At 43.4% G+C, this 19,500-nt stretch overlaps 1 protein-coding gene across 2 annotated transcripts in view; it reads right to left on the reverse strand.

Annotated features, from left to right (window-relative positions):
• The window catches only part of LOC131106519 (glutamate receptor-interacting protein 2-like), a 93,692-nt gene extending 90,279 nt beyond the window's left edge, over positions 1–3,413 (reverse strand). For both annotated transcript variants that reach the window (XM_058055669.1, XM_058055668.1), the window contains exon 1: positions 3,162–3,413. In XM_058055669.1, coding sequence (XP_057911652.1) covers positions 3,162–3,306 — 145 coding nt within the window. In that variant the 5' untranslated portion in view covers positions 3,307–3,413. The remainder of the gene's footprint in view (positions 1–3,161) is intronic.
• Positions 3,414–19,500: the final 16,087 nt, after the last annotated feature.

Here is a 19,500-nt window from a genome sequence, read left to right on the forward strand (position 1 = left end):
CAAGAGAACTAGAGCGATGACCAAGGCAGGGGATATCTGGTATGCATGATATGGCTTGTTTACAGCACGAGAACTCGCAGAACATTCCAGATATCCTGGCATCGTCCTTGCTGACAAGAAAGACAGAGATGGGCCGGTGATGCTGAAACCACGGCGACGGCGCGTGCTGATTGGTCCACGTCTTGCACAATCTTGAAATGTATAAAAAGCCGGGCAGGGAAAGAAAGGGTGCTTTTTTGCAGCTGCGCTGTACTAAGACCCAACTTACTGTTGGCATACAGGGAAAGCAACTAAGCCCAGACGTCTGTATTAGATATTGTTTGTATCAGGAATAATTATGGTTCTCATATACCAGTTTGGTTATTTAGTCTGCCCATATCCTCAATTCGACACCTACAAGGAGATCGCCTCGAAGTAAGGGAGGTTGAGATTTCCTTCAATACCTTATTTCAAACCAAACAAAGCCAATATGCTTGTTTTACCAGACCATGAACAAAATGCTCGAATTTCGCAATGCATTTATTTCTAGCCTTCTCAGTTTATGAATTGAAAACCTCAATGACAAGCAGGCATCTGCTGCCTGCTGAAGCGCAGACGCAGCCGACACCCTCTTCTGTGCCCAGGAAGGAGATACAACACCCGTTTCATCCGAAGTATCATCCGGAGTCCAACGCAGCCCCACATACAACAAAAGTGCCTCCTGCACTAAAAGTGCTACATAATGTCTGCATGCTCCCAAATCCAAAATGCGGCGCTACTCATTGCCCTCATTTCTCGCAAGTACAGCGGGTTGGGACCGGGGCTTTATAGCCGCTGCCTGATGGATGATCACATCGTGAGCCTCAAACCCTCAACCCCCAAACGCTACACCGATCTAAAGCTTTTCAAAGCGCCACTTAGGTGAGACACTTTTGAGGCACGTTTTGAAGGATGCAGAGCTTTTATCACTCTAACAAAGACTGGAAGTCCCTACACACGGTAGACATGCTGGTTCTGGATGCTGCAGCTGGGGAGGGGCTAATCGGTGGAGGGGGTCGGTTTTAATGCAAGTATCAGCCGATAGTGATCTAATGTTAACCACAAAACTGTCACAGACGTTAATCGAGGTACCGCTGTCTTTGATTTGCATTGATCAACCAGTCAGAGGACAGACAGATGCTTATTTTGGGCCTGCTAGATGGCTCTGTGAGGCAAATCTGATTGATTAAAGGAACAACCCCATTGCTAATAATGTTGAATTAATCCTGATTCTGGAAATCCTGGGCAGATTATATTGACATGGCATGCATATAACACATAACATATTGGAAGCAATGCAGCTAAGAAGTACGCTAATCAGGGACAGAAATGGTCCCTTGATGGGGCACGACAGAAAGTCATTAGAAGTACTGGTCTATATAGACTGAATGAATACTTCCTGGATCAAATACTAGAATTGAAGTTGTAAAATGTTGAGAATACACATCTGCAAGTTCATATATTACGTGCGGAGTTCCCCAGGGGTCAATACTGGGGCCAAAACTGTTCAACTTGTACATCAATGATATCTCCAAAGTTACGAAAGACTTAAAGCTCGTATTATTTGGGGATGATACCACTGCTTTTTGTTCTGGAGGGAATACAGATGAAATCATTAGAAAGGTCAGAGAAGAAATGGTCACACTAAAAAGATGGTTTGATGATAATAGATTGTCCTTGAACCTAAGTAAAACTAAAATCATGCTGTTTGGTAACAGCAGAAAGGACACGCACCAGCAAATACAAATAGACGGTGTGGACATTGAAAGGGTGAAGGAAAATTAATTTCTGGGATCACAAGAGATGAAAATATGAGCTGGAAACCTCATATTACAAATATACAACATAAGGTGGCCAGAAATATTTCAGTATTGAACAAAGCAAAATTTGTTCTCAATCAGAAATCACTCCACACTCTTTATTGCTCTCTGGTTCTACCATATCTTACTTATTGTGTGGAAATATGGGATAATAACTATAAAAGCAATCTCCACTCGCTAAATGTACTGCAAAAAAGGTCAGTAAGGATAATTCATAATGCCGCCTACAGAGAACATACTAACTCCTTATTTCTAAAATCACAAATACTTCAACTTGCTGATATAGTTCATCTTCAAACAGCTAAAATAATGCATAAGGCTAAAAATAAGAGAGAGGAGACATATGATCTCAGGGAAGAAGTACATTTGAAACACTTATATGCTAGGACTACGTTAAAAAGCCATAGCATTTCAGTATGTGGAATCAAACTATGGAATGGATTGAGTAAGGAAATCAAACAATGCACAACGATGAGCCAATTCAAGAAACAATACAAGCAGTTGATGTTTGCTAAATACAAGGATGAAGAGTCTTGAACCAGTCATGATGTGCTATATATATCACTATATTGACACTTACTATGGTACCCATTATGGCATTGGATGCTCATATCACCTTGTACTTCGGTACGAGGCACATTATAAAAAACAAAAAACAAAAAAAAACCTTAAACTGTATTATGGAAAGCAGGAAGTGAACAAATGTAACAGTTACTGATTGTAAAAGTACCAGATGGAGGGGTAGGATTTAATAAGCTTTGCTTCTTCCTACTCCTTTTGGACATGTGGAACTGTGAACTGATTATGGGATGCACTCAATTGTAATCTGATGCATGTTCAAATGAAATAAAACCATTACCATTACCATTACCATTACCATTACCATTACCATTACCATTACCATTACCATTACCATTACCATTACCATTACCAATAAAGGACAGAAATGGTCCCTTGATGGGGCACGACAGAAAGTCATTAGAAGTACTGGTCTATATAGACTGAATGAATACTTCCTGGATCAAATACTAGAATTGAAGTTGTAAATGTAGGTCACTTCTACCAGAGACTGTTTTGCTGGCCCTGACGGCACACCACTTGGTTTAAATACTGCTACTTGGTTTATTGTAAATGTGAGTCAGTTAACTTTTTACACTCACTGATCGATTGTATTTTTGTCTTGTCAGAAACTTTGTCGTCTGCTGCTGTCTTGGCCAGGTCACTCTTGTAAAAGATATTTTTAATGTGAATGAGGTTTACCCAGTTAAATAAAGGATGAATGAACACACACACACACACACACTCACACACATGCACGCTCACCGCCGATACAGAGCCTGAAGCGACACAGTTCATCACAGAAGGTGTCCGGGCTCTCCAGCTCTCCCACTGTTCTTCCTCCTTCTCTCCTCTTCTTCCTGGGCGACATCCTCTTCACCATCTTCATCACTCGCTCCACTTTGTCCATCCTGAGCGAGCGAGTGAGCAAGTCTGCCTCTGATTCAGGAGAAACTTTAGTGGTTCATATTTTCACGGGTTCATTTTTCTGTCTCTCCCAAAAGACCCCTCATCTTCGTCACCGACATCACTCTATGTGACCGCCCCTTCTCCCCCCCAACCCCCACAGTGTCCGACTTTTCCTCCCTCCTCTTTCTCTGTGCTGACAAAGTCCAATGAGCAGCAAGACGAAAGCAGCCAGACAGCAGAGTTTCCAGGGGTTGTTGAAGCGAGAGGCTTCACATCTTCTCCCCCTCCTCCCCTCCTCTAGCTGTCTCTCTCTCCGTGGCCCCCACCCCAGCAGCAGCAGCATCGCCCCCGCATCCGGCATCCCAAACTCTCAGGTTGCCAAAATATAACAATATTACCTTCTCATTCAATCCAATGACCAATGCCATGCACAAGGGTTTAAGACCAATACACGCTAACGCTGCAACAAAGACATCAGCAATCATCAGACATCCCGCTGGGATCAAACCATCGCCATCTCCTTTCAAGCTAAAGCTAACAAGAAAAGTGAGTGAGGGATCCCTGTGGCGGCAAGAAAACCTCACTTATTATTCAGAACAAATGAGAATGCATGATTATTGCATAGGTGTGCCTTGGGCTGGCCACAATAAAAGGACACTCCAAAATGTGTGAGGGAGCATAAATGTCTACCAGAACAGCTGTCTGGGATTTCCCATAATATTTGAATTTTTTAACCAACTTAATAAAAAAATACAACTTTTTTTGTTTGTTTCTTGTAATATTCTGTTTCAAAAATAATATTAAATTAATATTTAATTTTTGTGACCCTAAAACTATATTATTTGTCGTCATCATAATTTTTATTATTATAGCCATTATATTATTATTATATTTATTCTCAGAAAATTGCATTTTTTTGTCATTAGAATACATTTTTTTGTCTTAAAAATATACAGTACATTTCAATAATTTAATAATGATAATTTTTTTTATCAGCTTTGTGATATAGTTGAAAAAGATTTCGTATATTCCCTATATTATAATAGAATATATTTATTTGTTTTGTCATTTTTGCTGTTTTTTTTAATTTTCCAAATATTTCAACTTCCTTCTTTTTTTTTTCATAATATGACTATATTGCCATAATATTTGGACTTCAGGCCCATAATATTTGCATTTTTAACCAACTCAATAAAAAAATACAACTTTTTTTGTTTGTTTCTTGTAATATTCAGTTTCAAAAATAATATTTAATTAATATTTAATTAATATTTAATTAATATTTAATTTTTGTGATCCTAAAACTATATTAGTTGTCTTCATCATATTATTATAGCCATTATATTATTATTATATTTATTCTTGGAAAATTGCATTTTTTTGTCTTAAAAATATACAGTACTTTTCAAGATTTTTTTTATCAGCTTTGTGATATAGTTGAAAAAGATTTAGTATATTCACTATATTATAATAGAATATATTTAGTTGTTTTGTCATTTTTGCTGTTTTTTTATTTTCCAAATATTTCAACTTCCTTCTTAATTTTTTTTTCATAATATGACTATATTGCCATAATATTTGGACTTCAGGCCCATAATATTTGCATTTTAAACCAACTTAATAAAAAAAATAAAACTTTTTTTGTTTGTTTCTTGTAATATTCAGTTTCAAAAATAATATTTCAATTTTGTGATTCTAAAACTATATTATTTGTCTTCATATTATATATTATATTCATATATATTGTCATCATATTACCAGTTTATTCTCGGAGAATTGCATTTTTTTGTCATTAAAATAATTTTTTTGCATTTTTTTCATTTCTCTTGTTATTTTTATATTAGTTTAATATAATTTTAGAATGCGAGCCGAGCCATAAATGGTCCCCGGCTGCACTTTGGACACCACTGTTCTACCATATTCCATTCCCTGAGGCCACACAACACAAGCGGCCACTTTTCTAGCAGCCTTTTATTGTGGCCAGCCTAAGGCTCACCTGTGCAATAATCCAAAACGTTCACATGCCACACAATCTTAGAACATAAAGTGGCAAATCAAGGTCATACAAATCAATAAGTTATATATACACTATTTATAGCTATGTGCATGTCGATCAAGCCACAAATTTATTGCATGGTTTATTGCACAGTTATTGCACAGGATGTTTATTGCGAACAATATTTGCTGCATATTACTGCATGTCTACCCTGTGTACCCATCAGTAGTATGTCTTCTGCCTTGCCTCGTTCCGCCCACCCCCAGCTGCTTTTTTTGGTTTAAGCCGTGTTTAATTGGATTTTTTATTCACTGTACTTTAGTTTATTTTGTTACGCACCATTGCCTTATGTTCTTCTTTTTGTCATAGACTTATTTTTCACCTGGTTGCATCTGTGCTGACGGATATTGCCTTGCATTTGAACACACACACACGCACACACACAAGTGCTTAAATGGATAATTCCACGATTGCAGGTTGTTGGAAGTTAAGTGTGTGAGCGAGCATCACTTGTACTCTACTTGAACCTGTCATGCAAGCGTTTCATCAACTCGTGAATCAGTGAGCGCAAGTAACTTTGAGGAGCATGAAACTTTGCAACAACAATATTAATGCACACTATTAATATTTTCCTCAAACCCTTGCTTGATTGGCCTACAAATGTAAATAAAATCTGTCTGTGGTTTGATCGTCTGCATGTCTGTTACGCATGATGTATTCAGTGCACCGTATCAGACATCGTGTATTACTTCAATTGAGTCAAACATGATCTAAAAAGAAAAGTCAGACGAACAAGAAAAGGCTTCCTGTCCGCTTTGAACGGGAGTGATGGTGTCCCTCCTCGCCTGTCCATCAGACACGCCCACCTCTTTCCTTCGCCTTTGTCTTGCTGTCAAGTAAGCGTGTGAGCTGCTACGACGCCCGTGATGAAGCCGAGCGAGTGACAGACAGCAAGAAACATTTGCACCGCAAAGACAAAGAAAGACAAACGTCTCAGATGAATGGACTGATGGACGGAGGAGACAGATGGAGGAGGTATTAGAAGACAGAGTGGTTATTTATATGGATATCAAAGATTTATGACTTTTATGGCCGTAAGAATACATGCTGTCCATGAAGTCTGGAAGTTCAATGTACACTTGATATGATAGAAAAAAGATCTTTAGTTTAATTAATGGGAATGAATAAGTGAATAATAAATTATACATTTAATAATTAATTCTTAAAAGAAAGCAACTGTTCCTAAAGTCTGGAAATATAATAGACAGAAAAAAAGTTTGTGAATAATAAATTATATGTGAAATGATAAATTATTGAAAAAAACAGGCTGATGCTAAGTCTGGAAAAATAATATTCATTCATTCATTTTCTACTGCTTTTCCTCACGAGGGTCGCGGGGGGTGCTGGAGCCTAACCCAGCTGTCTTCGGGCGAGAGGCGGGGGAAACCGGAGTACCCGGAGAAAACCCACGCATGCACGAGGAGAACATGCAAACTCCACACAGAGATGGCCGAGGGTGGAATTGAACTTTTAGCTGTGTGGCCTCTGCGCTAACCACTCATCCCTCCTCACAAGTTCATTCATTCATTCGTTTTCTACCGCTTATCCTCACGAGGGTCCCAGGGCGACAGGCGGGGTACACCCTGGACTGGTGGCCAGCCAATCACAGGGCACATATAGACAAACAACCATTCACACTCACATTCATACCTATGGACAATTTGGAGTCACCAATTAACCTAGCATGTTTTTGGAATGTGGGAGGAAACCGGAGTACCCGGAGAAAACCCACGCATGCACGGGGAGAACATGCAAACTCCACACAGAGATGGCCGACGAGGGAATTGAACTTGGGTCTCCTAGGTGTGAGGCCTGTGCGTTAGAGTTGACATGATTTGCAATTCTCTATAAACTAGCTACGGGGAATTGTTTTCAACGCTTGTTGACCCCAACAATCCCTTTTGTTGACTAGCCGTTTAGCTTCCTGTTGTCTCGTAGTGAATAAAGGATTGCGCAGCGAACAATTATTTTAATAACCGATTAATTTGTGGATTAGTTTTTGATTAATCTTTGAATCGGATAAAAAAACACAGATTTTGAATGTGCCTCTTTATTCAGAAATAGAAGATTTGAACTGATGGACCAAATAAGTGCAAAAACACTGGGTCGCCATTTGGATATCCTGTTCATTCATTCATTAATTTTCTACCGCTTTTTCCTCAAGAGAATTTGGAATGGCCAAATTAGAATGTGGGAGGAAACCGGAGTACCCGGAGAAAACCCACGCATGCATGGGGAGAACATGCAAACTACACACAGAGATGGCCGAGGGTGGAATTGAACCCTGGTCTCCTAGCTGTGATGTCTGCGCGCTAACCACTTGACCGCCGTGCAGCCCGATAAATAATATATTCACAATTGAATTAATAAGCGAATAACAAATTATAAACAAAATCATTCATTTTTTTGGGTTGCAGGGGTGCTGGAGCCTATCCCAGCTGCCTTCGGCCGAGAGGCGAGGTCTGGTCGCCAGCCAATCACAGGGCAGTAAATTAAATCATTATTTTAAAAAATACATGTTTACGTTTAAATTAATTCTATAAATGTAAAGATTTTAGATATTACAAATATACACAAAATATGTTTTAAATGATTTATATTTAATCGAATTAAAAATATTTTCTTATTTTTAATTGCATTGAATTACAAATATTTTCTTATTTTTAATTCAATTAAATATAAATCATTATAAACACATTTTTTTAGGACACGCTGGAGGGACTATGTCTCACAGCTGGCCTGGGAACGCCTTGGTGTCCTCCCGGTGGAGCTGGAGGAGGTGGCCGGGGACCGGGAAGTCTGGGCTTCCCTTCTAAGACTGCTGCCCCCACGACCCAGACCCGGATAAGCGGAGGAAAATGGATGGATGGAATTTAAACGTAAACATGCATTTTTTAAAATAATGATTTGATTTACTGCCCTTTGATTGGCTGGCGACCAGTCCAGGGTGTACCCCGCCTCTCGCCCGAAGACAGCTGGGATAGGCTCCAGCCCCCCCCCGCAACCCTCGTGAGGAAAAAAGCGGTAGAAAATGAATGAATGAATGAATAAGAAAATATGTATTCATTAGGCTGCTTGGGGTTGCTCCCGAGTTTCATCGGTCACGCTCACACTGATATTCTTGCTGGCACTGCCGTTCTACGGTTGCCAGTCGTTTCTCTGAAGTGCCACTTCCTCCCAGGTACCTTGTGGGATGCCAAGTCTCTTCATATGTCATTTTAAGACTTCTTTGAAGCGCAATTTAATCCTCTGTGGCTCCTTTTCCTTGGCTCGATTCTAAGTGGAAGGCAGCGTTTGCCAGTCTCTTGTTGGCCATCCGAGGTACATGCTCTGCCCAGCAAAGCTTTGATATGGTTATTTGGGAGTCCACACTGACCGACAACAGTTTAACCTCATCGTCTGGGATACTGTCTTGTCACTTCATGTTCAGGATGGACAGTAGGACAGCTGGAGTCTTGTCAGGGCCTTGATGTATCTTCAATACAGAGTTGTGCACTCCGTGGAATACAGCTGGCAACGGAGAACTGCAACTGAATCCAATTTGACTTTGGTTTTACTACTGAGGTCATGACAACATGACAACAAAGTCTCTTGTGACTGGATCCTCCTTTCCACTTCCAGATCTGCAGAGTTGGTGTTTGTGACAGTTCTGCCCAGGTAAGTGAAAGATTGAGTTGCCTTTAGTGGTAACATTCGTTGGACATTGAAGGAGGCTGGGTAGTGGCTCGGTCTTGGACCCAAGAGCATTTTATCATTAGGTTTTCTACAGCATCAGTAACGTGTAAGGCTAAGAGTCCACTGGGCCAGTTCGCACCAATGCAATTTGCTGTGGCGCCAAGTGTCAAGAGTTTTTTTCTTTAAGTTTTAGTTGGTTAGCTAAGTATTTTCCAGATTTATTGGCATGTTCAAACTTCTCCAAACGTAGTCTTTGTAATTGGAAGGACCAGTGGACCAGTAGGGTTAGGGGTTAGGGGTTAGGGTTAGGGTTAGGGTTAGGGGTTAGGAGTTAGGAGTTAGGGGTTAGGGGTTAGGGGTTAGGGGTTAGGGGTAGGGGTATGTGTAGGGTTAGGGGGTTAGGCTTAGGGTTAGGGGGTAAGGGTTAGGGATTAGGGTTGGGGGGGGGTTAAGGTAGGGTTAGGGGGTTAGGGTTAGCGGCGGGTTAGGGTTTGGTTTAGGGGTTAGGGGTTAGGGGTTAAGATTAGGGGTTAGGGTTGGGGGTAGGGTTAGGGGGGTTAGGGTTAGGGTTAGGGTTTGAGGGTTTGAAGGTTTGAGGGTTAGGGTTAGGGTAGGGTTAGGGTTAGAGGGTTAGGGTTAGAGGGTTAGGGTTAGGGATAGGGGGTTGGGGATAGGGTTAGGGTAGGGTTAGGGTTAGGGGGGTTAGGGATAGGGTTAGGGTTAGAGGGTTAGGGTTAGAGGGTTAGGGTTAGGGGAGATTAGGGTTAGGGTAGGGTTAGGGTAGCGTTAGGGTTAGAGTTAGGGTAGGGTTAGGTTTAGGGTTTTAGGGTTAGGGTTTGAGGGTTAGGGTTTGAGGGTTAGGGTTAGAGGGTTAGGGTTCGAGGGTTAGGGTTGGAGGTGTAGGGTTAGGGTAGGGTTAGGGTAGCGTTAGGGTTAGGGTAAGGGTTGGGGTTTAGGGTTAGGGTAGCGTTAGGGTTAGGGGTTAGGTTAGGGTTTAAGGTTAGGGTTAGGGTTAGGGGTTAGGGTTAAGGTTAGGGTTAGTTAGGGTTACGGTTAGGGTTAGTTAGGGTTAAGGTTAGGGTAGGATTAGGGTAGGGTTAGGGTTAGTTCGGGTTAGGGATAGGGTTAGGGTTTGAGGGTTAGGGTTAGAGGGTTAGGGTTAGAGGGTTAGGGTTAGAGGGTTAGGGGAGATTAGGGTTAGGGTAGGGTTAGGGTAGCGTTAGGGTTAGAGTTAGGGTAGGGTTAGGTTTAGGGTTTGAGGGTTTGGGTTTGAGGGTTAGGGTTTGAGGGTTAGGGTTAGAGGGTTAGGGTTAGGGGGTGTTAAGGTTAGGGTAGGGTAGGGTTAGGGTTTAGGTTTAGGGTTAGAGGGTTAGGGTTCGAGGGTTAGAGTTCGAGGGTTAGGGTTCGGGGGTTAGGGTTGGAGGTGTAGGGTTAGGGTAGGGTTAGGGTAGCGTTAGGGTTAGGGTTAGAGTTAGGGCTAGAGGGTTAGAGGGTTAGGGTTAGAGGGTTAGAGGGTTAGGGTTAGGGTTAGAGGGTTAGGGTTAGAGGGTTAGAGGGTTAGAGGGTTAGAGGGTTAGAGAGTTAGGGTTAGAGGGTTAGGGTATGGGTAGGGTTAGGGTTAGTTAGGGTTAGGGCAAGGGTTAGTTAGGGTTAGGTTAGGGTAGGGTAGGGTTAGGGTTAGGGTTAGCCCTGAACACGCACAAAACAAAGGAGATCATTGTGGACTTCAGAAGGACCAGGAGTGACCCGCGCCCCCTCTACATCAACGGCGAGTGTGTGGAAAGGGTCCACACCTGGGAGTCCAGATCTCCGACGACCTCTCCTGGACAGACAACATCACAGCTGTCATAAAGAAGGCCCAGCAGTGTCTACACTTCCTGAGAGTCCTCAGGAGGAACAACCTGAACAGGGAGCTGCTGCTGGCCTTCTACCACTCGTCCATCCAGAGCCTGCTGACCTACTGCGTTTCCACCTGGTACGGAAGCTGCACTGAGGCGGACAGAGGGAGGCTTCAGAGGACAGTCAAGGCAGCACAGCGCATCATCGGCTGCCCTCTCCCCTCACTGATGGACATCTACTCCACCCGATGCCTCAGCAGAGCTCGCAACATCATCAAGGACAATTTACATCCCGGTGCTCAGCTGTTTGACCTGCTGCCCTCTGGCAGACGCTACAGGTGCATCAAGGCAAAAACAAGCAGACTGAGAAACAGCTTCTTCCCAAGAGCCATCACCACCCTGAACTCAGACATACAACGTACCCGGTCACTAGCATAATGTAAATGTGCAATATTTCCATCACTGCCTCTGTTACTACCTCAATCATATTTATTTATTTAACACCCCATTACAATATACTCATATGTGACCTTACTCACCTGTACACACCAGTCATTATTTGCACTATGACCCATTGATCATTGCACTAAAATTAATATATCTGCTCCTGCATATGCTCCTGTGCAATACTATGTGTATATTTTGGATATCTTGTATATATCTTGTACATATCTTGTTAAATTGTCTTTTTTACTCTACTTTATATCCTTTTTTTTGTTTTTTAAACTTGACTACTGCACTGAAAAGAAAAGCTCTCCAATTTCGTTAGGGTTAGGGTTAGGGTTAGGGTTAGGGTTTGAGGGTATGGGTTAGGGTTGGGGTTACGGTTAGGGTTAGGGTAGCGTTAGGGTAGGGTTAGGGCCAGGGCCAGGGTCAGGGTCAGGGTTTAGGGTTTAGGGTTTAGGGTTTAGGGTTTAGGGTTTAGGGTTTAGGGTTTAGGGTTAGGGGCTAGGGCTAGTTAGGGTTAGGGTTAGTTAAGGTTAGGGTTAGGGTAGGGGTAGGGGTAGGTGTAGGGGTAGGGGTAGGGGTAGGGGTAGGAGTAGGAGTAGGGGTAGGGTTAGGGTCAGTTAGGGTTAGGGTTAGGGTTAGGGTTAGGGTTAGGGTTTGAGGGTTAGAGGGTTAGAGGGTTAGAGGGTTAGGGTTAGAGGGTTAGGTTTAGAGGGTTAGGGTTAGGGTATGGGGAGGGTTAGGGTTAGGATTAGTTAGGGTTCGGGTAGGGCTCGGATTCGGGTTAGGGTTAGGATTAGAGGGTTAGGGTTAGTTCGGGTTGGGGTTTGAGGGTTGGGGTTAGAGGGTTATGGTTAGAGGTTTACGGTTAGGGTTGGAGGAGGTTAGGGTTATGGTTGGGGTTATGGTTAGGGTTATGGTTAGGGTTATGGTTAGGGTTATGGTTAGGGTTATGGTTAGGGTTATGGTTAGGGTTAGGGTTAGGGTTATGGTTATGGTTAGGGTTATGGTTAGGGTTATGGTTAGGGTTATGGTTAGAGGTTTAGGTTTAGGGTTAGGGTTAGTTAGGGTTAGTTAGAGTTAGAGTTAGGTTAGGGTAGGGTTCGGTTTAGGTTTAGGTTTTGGTTTAGTTAGGGTTAGGGTAGGGTTAGGGTTAGTTAGGTTTAGGGTTTGAGGGTTAGGGTTGGGGGGTTTGGAGCGGTTAGGGTAGGGTTAGGGTTAGGGTTAGGGTTAGGGTTAGGGTAAGGGTTAGGGTAGCGTTAGGGTTAGGGTGAGGGTAGGGTTATGGTTAGGGTTAGGGTTAGTTTGGGTTGGGGTTTGAGGGTTAGGGTTAGAAGGTTATGGTTAGAGGTTTAGGGTTAGGGTTGGAGGGGGTTAGCGTTATGGTTATGGTTAAGGTTAGAGGTTTAGGGTTAGGGCTAGGGTTAGGGCTAGGGTTAGGGTTAGGGTATGGGTAGGGTTAGGGTTAGTTAGGGTTAATTAGAGTTAGGTTAGGGTAGGGTTCGGGTTAGGTTTAGGTTTAGGTTTAGTTATGGTTAGGGTAGGGTTAGGGTTAGGGTTAGGGTTTGAGGGTTAGGTTTAGGGTTAAGGTTCGGGTTAGGGTCATGGTTTAGGGTTAAGGTTCGGGTTAGGGTCAGGGTTTAGGGTTTAGGTTTTAGGGTTAGGATTAGGGGTTAGGGTTAGTTAGGGTTAGTTAAGGTTAGGGTTAGGTTAGGGTAGGGTTAGGGTTTGAGGGTTAGGGTTAGAGGGTTAGGGTTAGGGTTAGGGTTAGGGTAGGGTTAGGGTTAGTTAGGGTTAAGGTTGGGGTTATGGTTAGGGTAGGGTTAGCGTTAGTTTGTGTTAGGGTTTGAGGGTTGGGGTTAGAGGGTTAGGGGGTTAGGGTTAAGGGGTTAGGGTTAGGGGGTTAGGGGGTTAGGGGGTTAGGGTTAGGGGGTTAGGGGGTTAGGGGGTTAGGGTTAGGGGGTTAGGGTTAGGGTTAGAAAGTTAGGGTTAGGGTTACGGTTAGAGGGTTAAGGTTACTTAGGGTTATGGTTTGAGGGTTAGGGTTTGAGGGTTGGGGTTTGAGGGTTGGGGTTAGGGTTAGAGGGTTAGGGTTAGCGTTAGGGTTAGAAAGTTAGGGTTAGGGTTAGATGGTTAGGGTTAATTAGGGTTACGGTTAGGGTTTGAGGGTTAGGGTTTGAGGGTTGGGGTTAGGGTTAGAGGGTTAGGGTTAGGGTTAGAGGGTTAGCGTTAGGGTTAGAAAGTTAGGGTTAGATGGTTAGGGTTAATTAGGGTTATGGTTATGGTTAGGGTTTGAGGGTTAGGGTTTGAGGGTTAGGGTTTGAGGGTTAGGGTTTGAGGGTTAGGGTTTGAGGGTTAGGGTTTGAGGGTTAGGGTTTGAGGGTTGGGGTTAGGGTTAGACGGTTAGCGTTAGGGGTTAGTGTTAGTTAGGGTTAGGGTTTGAGGGTTAGGGTTAGAGGGTTAGGGTTAGAGGGTTAGGGTTAGGGTTAGAGTTAGAGTTAGAGTTAGAGTTAGAGTTAGAGTTAGAGTTAGAGTTAGAGTTAGAGTTAGAGTTAGAGGGTTAGGGTTAGGGTTAGGGTTAGGGTTAGGTTTAGGTTTAGGTTTAGTTAGGGTAGGGTTGGGGTTATGGTTAGGGTTAGTTAGGGTTAAGGTAGGGTAGGGTTAGGGTTAGTTAGGGTTAGGGGTTAGTGTTAGGGTTAGAGGGTTAGGGCTAGGGTTAGGGTTCGAGGGTTAGGGTTAGAGGGTTAGGGTTAGAGGGTTAGGGTTAGAGGGTTAGGGGTTAGTGTTAGGGTCAGTTAGGGTTAGGGTTAGCGTTTGAGGGTTAGAGGGTTAGGGGTTAGGGGTTAGGCTTAGGGTTTAGGGTTTCGGGCTAAGGGTTAGGGGTTAGGGTAGGGTTAGGGTAGGGTTAGGGTAGGGTTAGGGTAGGGTTAGGGTTAGTTAGGGTTAGGTTAGGGTTAGAGGGTTAAGTTTATGGTTATAGGGTTAAGTTTAGGGTTAGGGTACGGTTAGGGTTAGGGGTTTGGGTTAGGGGTTAGGGTTAGAGATGGGTTAGGGTTTCGGGGTAGGGGTTAGGGTAGGGTTAGGGGTTAGGGTAGGGTTAGGGTAAGGTTAGGGTAAGGTTAGGGTAAGGGTTAGGTTCGTTTAGGGTTTAGGGTTTAGGTGAGGGGTTAAGGTTAGTTAGGGTTAGGGCAGGGTTATGGTTAGTTAGGGTTAGTTATGGTTAGTTAGGGTTAGGGCTGGGGTTAGGGTTAGAGGGTTAGGGTTAGAGGGTTAGGGTTAGAGGGTTAGGGTTAGAGGGTTAGGGTTAGAGGGTTAGGGTTAGCGGGTTAGGGCTATGGTTAGGGTTAGGGTGACGGTTAGAGTTAGGGTTAGGGTAGCGTTAGGGTTAGGTTAAGGTTTAGGGTTAGGGGTTTGGGGTTAGGGTAGGGTTTAGGGTTAGGGTTAGGGTTAGGGGTAGGGGTTAGGGGTTAGGGGTTAGGGGTTAGGGGTTAGGGGTTAGGGGTTAGGGTTAGGGGTTAGGGTTAGAGGTTAGGGTAGGATTACGTTTATGGTTAGGGTTAGTTAGGGTTAAGGTTAGTGTTAGGGTTAGGGTAGCGTTAGGCTAGGGTTAGTGTTAGGGTTAGGCGTTAGGGTTAGTTTAGGGTTTAGGGGTTAGGGGTTAGGGTTAGGGGTTAGGAGTTAGGAGTTAGGAGTTAGGAGTTAGGGTTAGGGTTAGGGTTAGGGGTTACGGTTAGTTAGGTTTAGGGTAGGGTTAGTGTTAGTTAGGGTTAGTTGGGCTTAGGGTTTGAGGGTTAGGGTTTGTTAGGGTTAGTTAGGGCTGGGATTAGGGTTTGAGGGTTAGGGTTAGCGTTAGGGTTCGAGGGTTAGGGTTAGGGCTAGGATTAGGATTATGGTAAGGGTTAGGGTAGCGTTAGGGTTAGGATTGGGGTAGGGTTAGGGGTTAGGGTAGGGTTAGGGTTAAGGTTAGTTAGGGTTAAAGTTAGGGTTAAAGTTAGGGTATGGTTAGGGTTAGTTAGGGTTAGTTAGGGTCATGGTTAGGGTTAGGGTTTGAGGGTTGGGTTAGTGTTAGGGTGGGGTTAGGGTTTAGGGTTAAGGTAAGGTAAGGTAAGGTAAGGTAAGGTTAGGGTTAGGTTTAGGGTCGAGTTAGGGGTTAGGGTTAAGTTTATGGTTATAGGGTTAAGTTTAGGGTTAGGGTACGGTTAGGGTTAGGGGTTTGGGTTAGGGGTTAGGGTTAGAGATGGGTTAGGGTTTCGGGGTAGGGGTTAGGGTAGGGTTAGGGGTTAGGGTAGGGTTAGGGTAAGGTTAGGGTAAGGGTTAGGTTCGTTTAGGGTTTAGGGTTTAGGTGAGGGGTTAAGGTTAGTTAGGGTTAGGGCAGGGTTATGGTTAGTTATGGTTAGTTAGGGTTAGGGCTGGGGTTAGGGTTAGAGGGTTAGGGTTAGAGGGTTAGGGTTAGAGGGTTAGGGTTAGAGGGTTAGGGTTAGAGGGTTAGGGTTAGAGGGTTAGGGTTAGAGGGTTAGGGTTAGAGGGTTAGGGTTAGGGTTAGCGGGTTAGGGTTAGGGCTATGGTTAGGGTTAGGGTGACGGTTAGAGTTAGGGTAGCGTTAGGGTTAGGTTAAGGTTTAGGGTTAGGGGTTTGGGGTTAGGGTAGGGTTTAGGGTTAGGGTTAGGGTTAGGGGTAGGGGTAGGGGTTAGGGGTTAGGGGTTAGGGGTTAGGGTTAGGGTTAGGGGTTAGGGTTAGAGGTTAGGGTAGGATTACGTTTATGGTTAGGGTTAGTTAGGGTTAGGGTTAGTGTTAGGGTTAGGGTAGCGTTAGGCTAGGGTTAGTGTTAGGGTTAGGCGTTAGGGTTAGTTTAGGGTTTAGGGGTTAGGGGTTAGGGTTAGGGGTTAGGGGTTAGGAGTTAGGAGTTAGGGTTAGGGTTAGGGTTAGGGTTAGGGGTTACGGTTAGTTAGGTTTAGGGTAGGGTTAGTGTTAGTTAGGGTTAGTTGGGCTTAGGGTTTGAGGGTTAGGGTTTGTTAGGGTTAGTTAGGGCTGGGATTAGGGTTTGAGGGTTAGGGTTAGCGTTAGGGTTAGGGCTAGGATTAGGATTATGGTAAGGGTTAGGGTAGCGTTAGGGTTAGGATTGGGGTAGGGTTAGGGGTTAGGGTAGGGTTAGGGTTAAGGTTAGTTAGGGTTAAAGTTAGGGTTAAAGTTAGGGTATGGTTAGGGTTAGTTAGGGTTAGTTAGGGTCATGGTTAGGGTTAGGGTTTGAGGGTTGGGTTAGTGTTAGGGTGGGGTTAGGGTTTAGGGTTTAGGGTTTAGGGTTAAGGTAAGGTAAGGTAAGGTAAGGTAAGGTAAGGTTAGGGTTAGGTTTAGGTTTAGGGTCGAGTTAGGGGTTAGGGTTGGGGGGGTTAGGGGTTAGGGTGGGGTTAGGGTTAGTTAGGGTTAGGTTTAGGGTTAGGCTTAGAGGGTTTGGGGGTTAGCGTTAGGGTAGGGTTAGGGTTAGGAGGGTTACAGGGGTTAGGGGTTAGGGTTAGGGGTTAGGGGTTAGGGGTTAGGGCTAGGGTTATGGTAGGGTTAGGGGTTAGGGTAAGGGTTAGGGGTTAGGGGTTAGGGGTTAGGGTTGGGGGTTAAGGTTAGGGTAGGGTTAGGATTAGTTAGGGTTAGGGTTAGTGGTGTTTTCCTTCAGTAGTTGTTGAAGAATTAGACGATGTTGGCAGGGGCGCCATGATAGATGTTTTTGTAGTCAAACAATCGCTGATTAGTTGATCACAAACAAGAACGGGTGTGGTTAAAATGCGGACTGTGGACTGCAGACCGCGGTCTAAATAAACGATTCTGATTGGTCAATTTCAAAATTTGCAAGGATTGGTTTGCAAATTACCACCGGAATTACGCAGTACGCATTACTTGCCCGAATTTTGTTTTAACGCCCAATTACCCAATAGGAATGCGGCTCATGTGTTTTTGCCATTACATTACATTTGCTAAACAAAGAATGGATTAGGAAAAAATGCCAACCTAAAAGCCTTGCAGTAAGTTCCCTCAAGCTAAAGCTTCCCAAAATGTGCACCAATGTCAGCAGCTACTGCGGCACAAAAGCAAACTTTTTCCTCGACCTTAGGAGAAGGCGCTACCATCAGTCACATCAGCCCATTGCTCCTATGTTAGCAGGAATATGAATGAGGGGGGGGGGGGTGTTAAAGTGAGGTGAAGATGTGGGACCGGCACTGGTCTTATTCTGCCTGATTGTTCTCCTCTTTAGCACACTGCAGCACTGATGGTGCCTCCTAAGGGCTTCCACACAGTGGCCGACCGGACAGGGCATGTGCAGCAACGTCCAAAACCACACCAACACCATCAAACACATGTAAGCATTCAGTGTTGGATGAGGCCGATTCTGTGGCAAAAGATGGAAATGACATAATGACAATCACCTTAGTTGAATACTTTGACTGGGGAAAGATTTTACTCAGCACTAAAAACGTCAATATTTTCAAGTCATTAGACTAAATTTCAAGTCAAGTCATTGGTGTCATGTGCAAGCCTTTCATGATATTTCCGTCAAGATGTGGGCGTTACCCCCTTGTGACAGCTCTTTTAGTTCCTTCTTTGCCTCTGTTCCAGTGTCCATGCCCTTACTTTGTAAACACTTCCTTTGTTGTTCCCTTCCGTTTTCCTTATCCCTGCTCTTGTCACGCTCTTGCCTCTAATTTCCTAATCCCTATTTAGTTCAGGTGTGTGCTTGTTCTGTTGTGGCTTCATTGTCTTTGGTTTGGCTTGTTTGGTGGTTGTCATCTGTTATCCTGCTGCTGCCATTATTACATTAAACTCAGCGTTTTATCTGCACTTTTGGTCCTGTTCTCTGCATCTTGGTGTCGAACCGCAAAGCTCTCAAGCCCCAACGTGACAATTTCCAAGTCATGTCCAAAGTCATCAAAATTGTGGAACGTAGCCACCAATAAAACAATTTGAACAACAATTAAATTTGCAGAGAGCCACCACTAAAAAAAAGCCCCAGTTCATCACTTTGGACACCTTTGCATTACACTGTAATGCGGCTTTTCCTTCAAATAGTTTCTGATTTAAAGCATCAGTATACTATTTTGGGAGGTGTTTCCTCATTATTCCTAAATCCAACCGTGAAACATTCCAAAGATGCTCTTAATAGACTTCAACAGGCTCGCACACACACGTGTTTGAAGCATGTGTTGCCATAGTAACACAGCCAGCAGAGGAATGTGTTGGTGGCATACAAAGGAAGTTAAATGGGTCAGGAGAGCAGCAGTGTAGTGTGTGATGGACACACACACACATACACACACACACACACCATGCATGCCCACTTGGACGAGCACAAATATTCCCAGACTGCATTGCAGGAAAAAAAGCACAGTTTAAAGATAAATGCATTCATTCATTCTGGAAGCTGCTCCTGTTTCCTCTCCCAGAAACACATAATATTTTAAAACACCTGAGAAGTCAAATGCTGTAATTCAACCAAATCCACCAAGTGGTCCATCAATTCATTTCAAGGTGAGGAAGTCCTGATGTGTCCTGACGGTGACAACAAAAACAAGGAAAGCCACACCCCTGTCTTTGGCACCCCAACAGCCATGACCGAAGATTTGCTTTGAGGTGAACTTTTTACAGCGGGCACGCAACATGTAGCATGTAGTATGTAGTATGGTAATGGTAATGGTAATGGTAATGGTAATGGTAATGGTAATGGTAATGGTAATGGTAATGGTTTAATTTCATTTGAACATGCATCAGATTACAATTGATACATCCCATAATCAGTTCACAGTTCCACATGTCCAAAAGGAGTAGGAAGAAGCAAAGCTTATTAAATCCTACCCCTCCATCTGGTACTTTTACAATCAGTAACTGTTACATTTGTTCACTTCCTGCTTTCTATAATACAGTTTAAGTTTTTTTTGTTGTTGTTGTTTTTAATTTAATAATGCACCTCGTACCGAAGTACGAGGTGATATATCATACTATATCATGCGGCAAATGTCACACAACAAGAAAGAAGCTATAATCTAACAAGAAAGCGTCATAATTTCATGAAAATAACTTTGTAGTATTATGAGTAAAAATAATGTATTTTAGTAGCATGAAGTATAAATGCTAAAAAAAATCTTTAAAAAAAGTGTGAGAAACAAATAAAACAACAGTATTTAAATTTTGAAAAAAT

Source organism: Doryrhamphus excisus, chromosome 18, assembly GCF_030265055.1.
Source record: "Doryrhamphus excisus isolate RoL2022-K1 chromosome 18, RoL_Dexc_1.0, whole genome shotgun sequence".
Classification (NCBI taxonomy): domain Eukaryota; kingdom Metazoa; phylum Chordata; class Actinopteri; order Syngnathiformes; family Syngnathidae; genus Doryrhamphus; species Doryrhamphus excisus.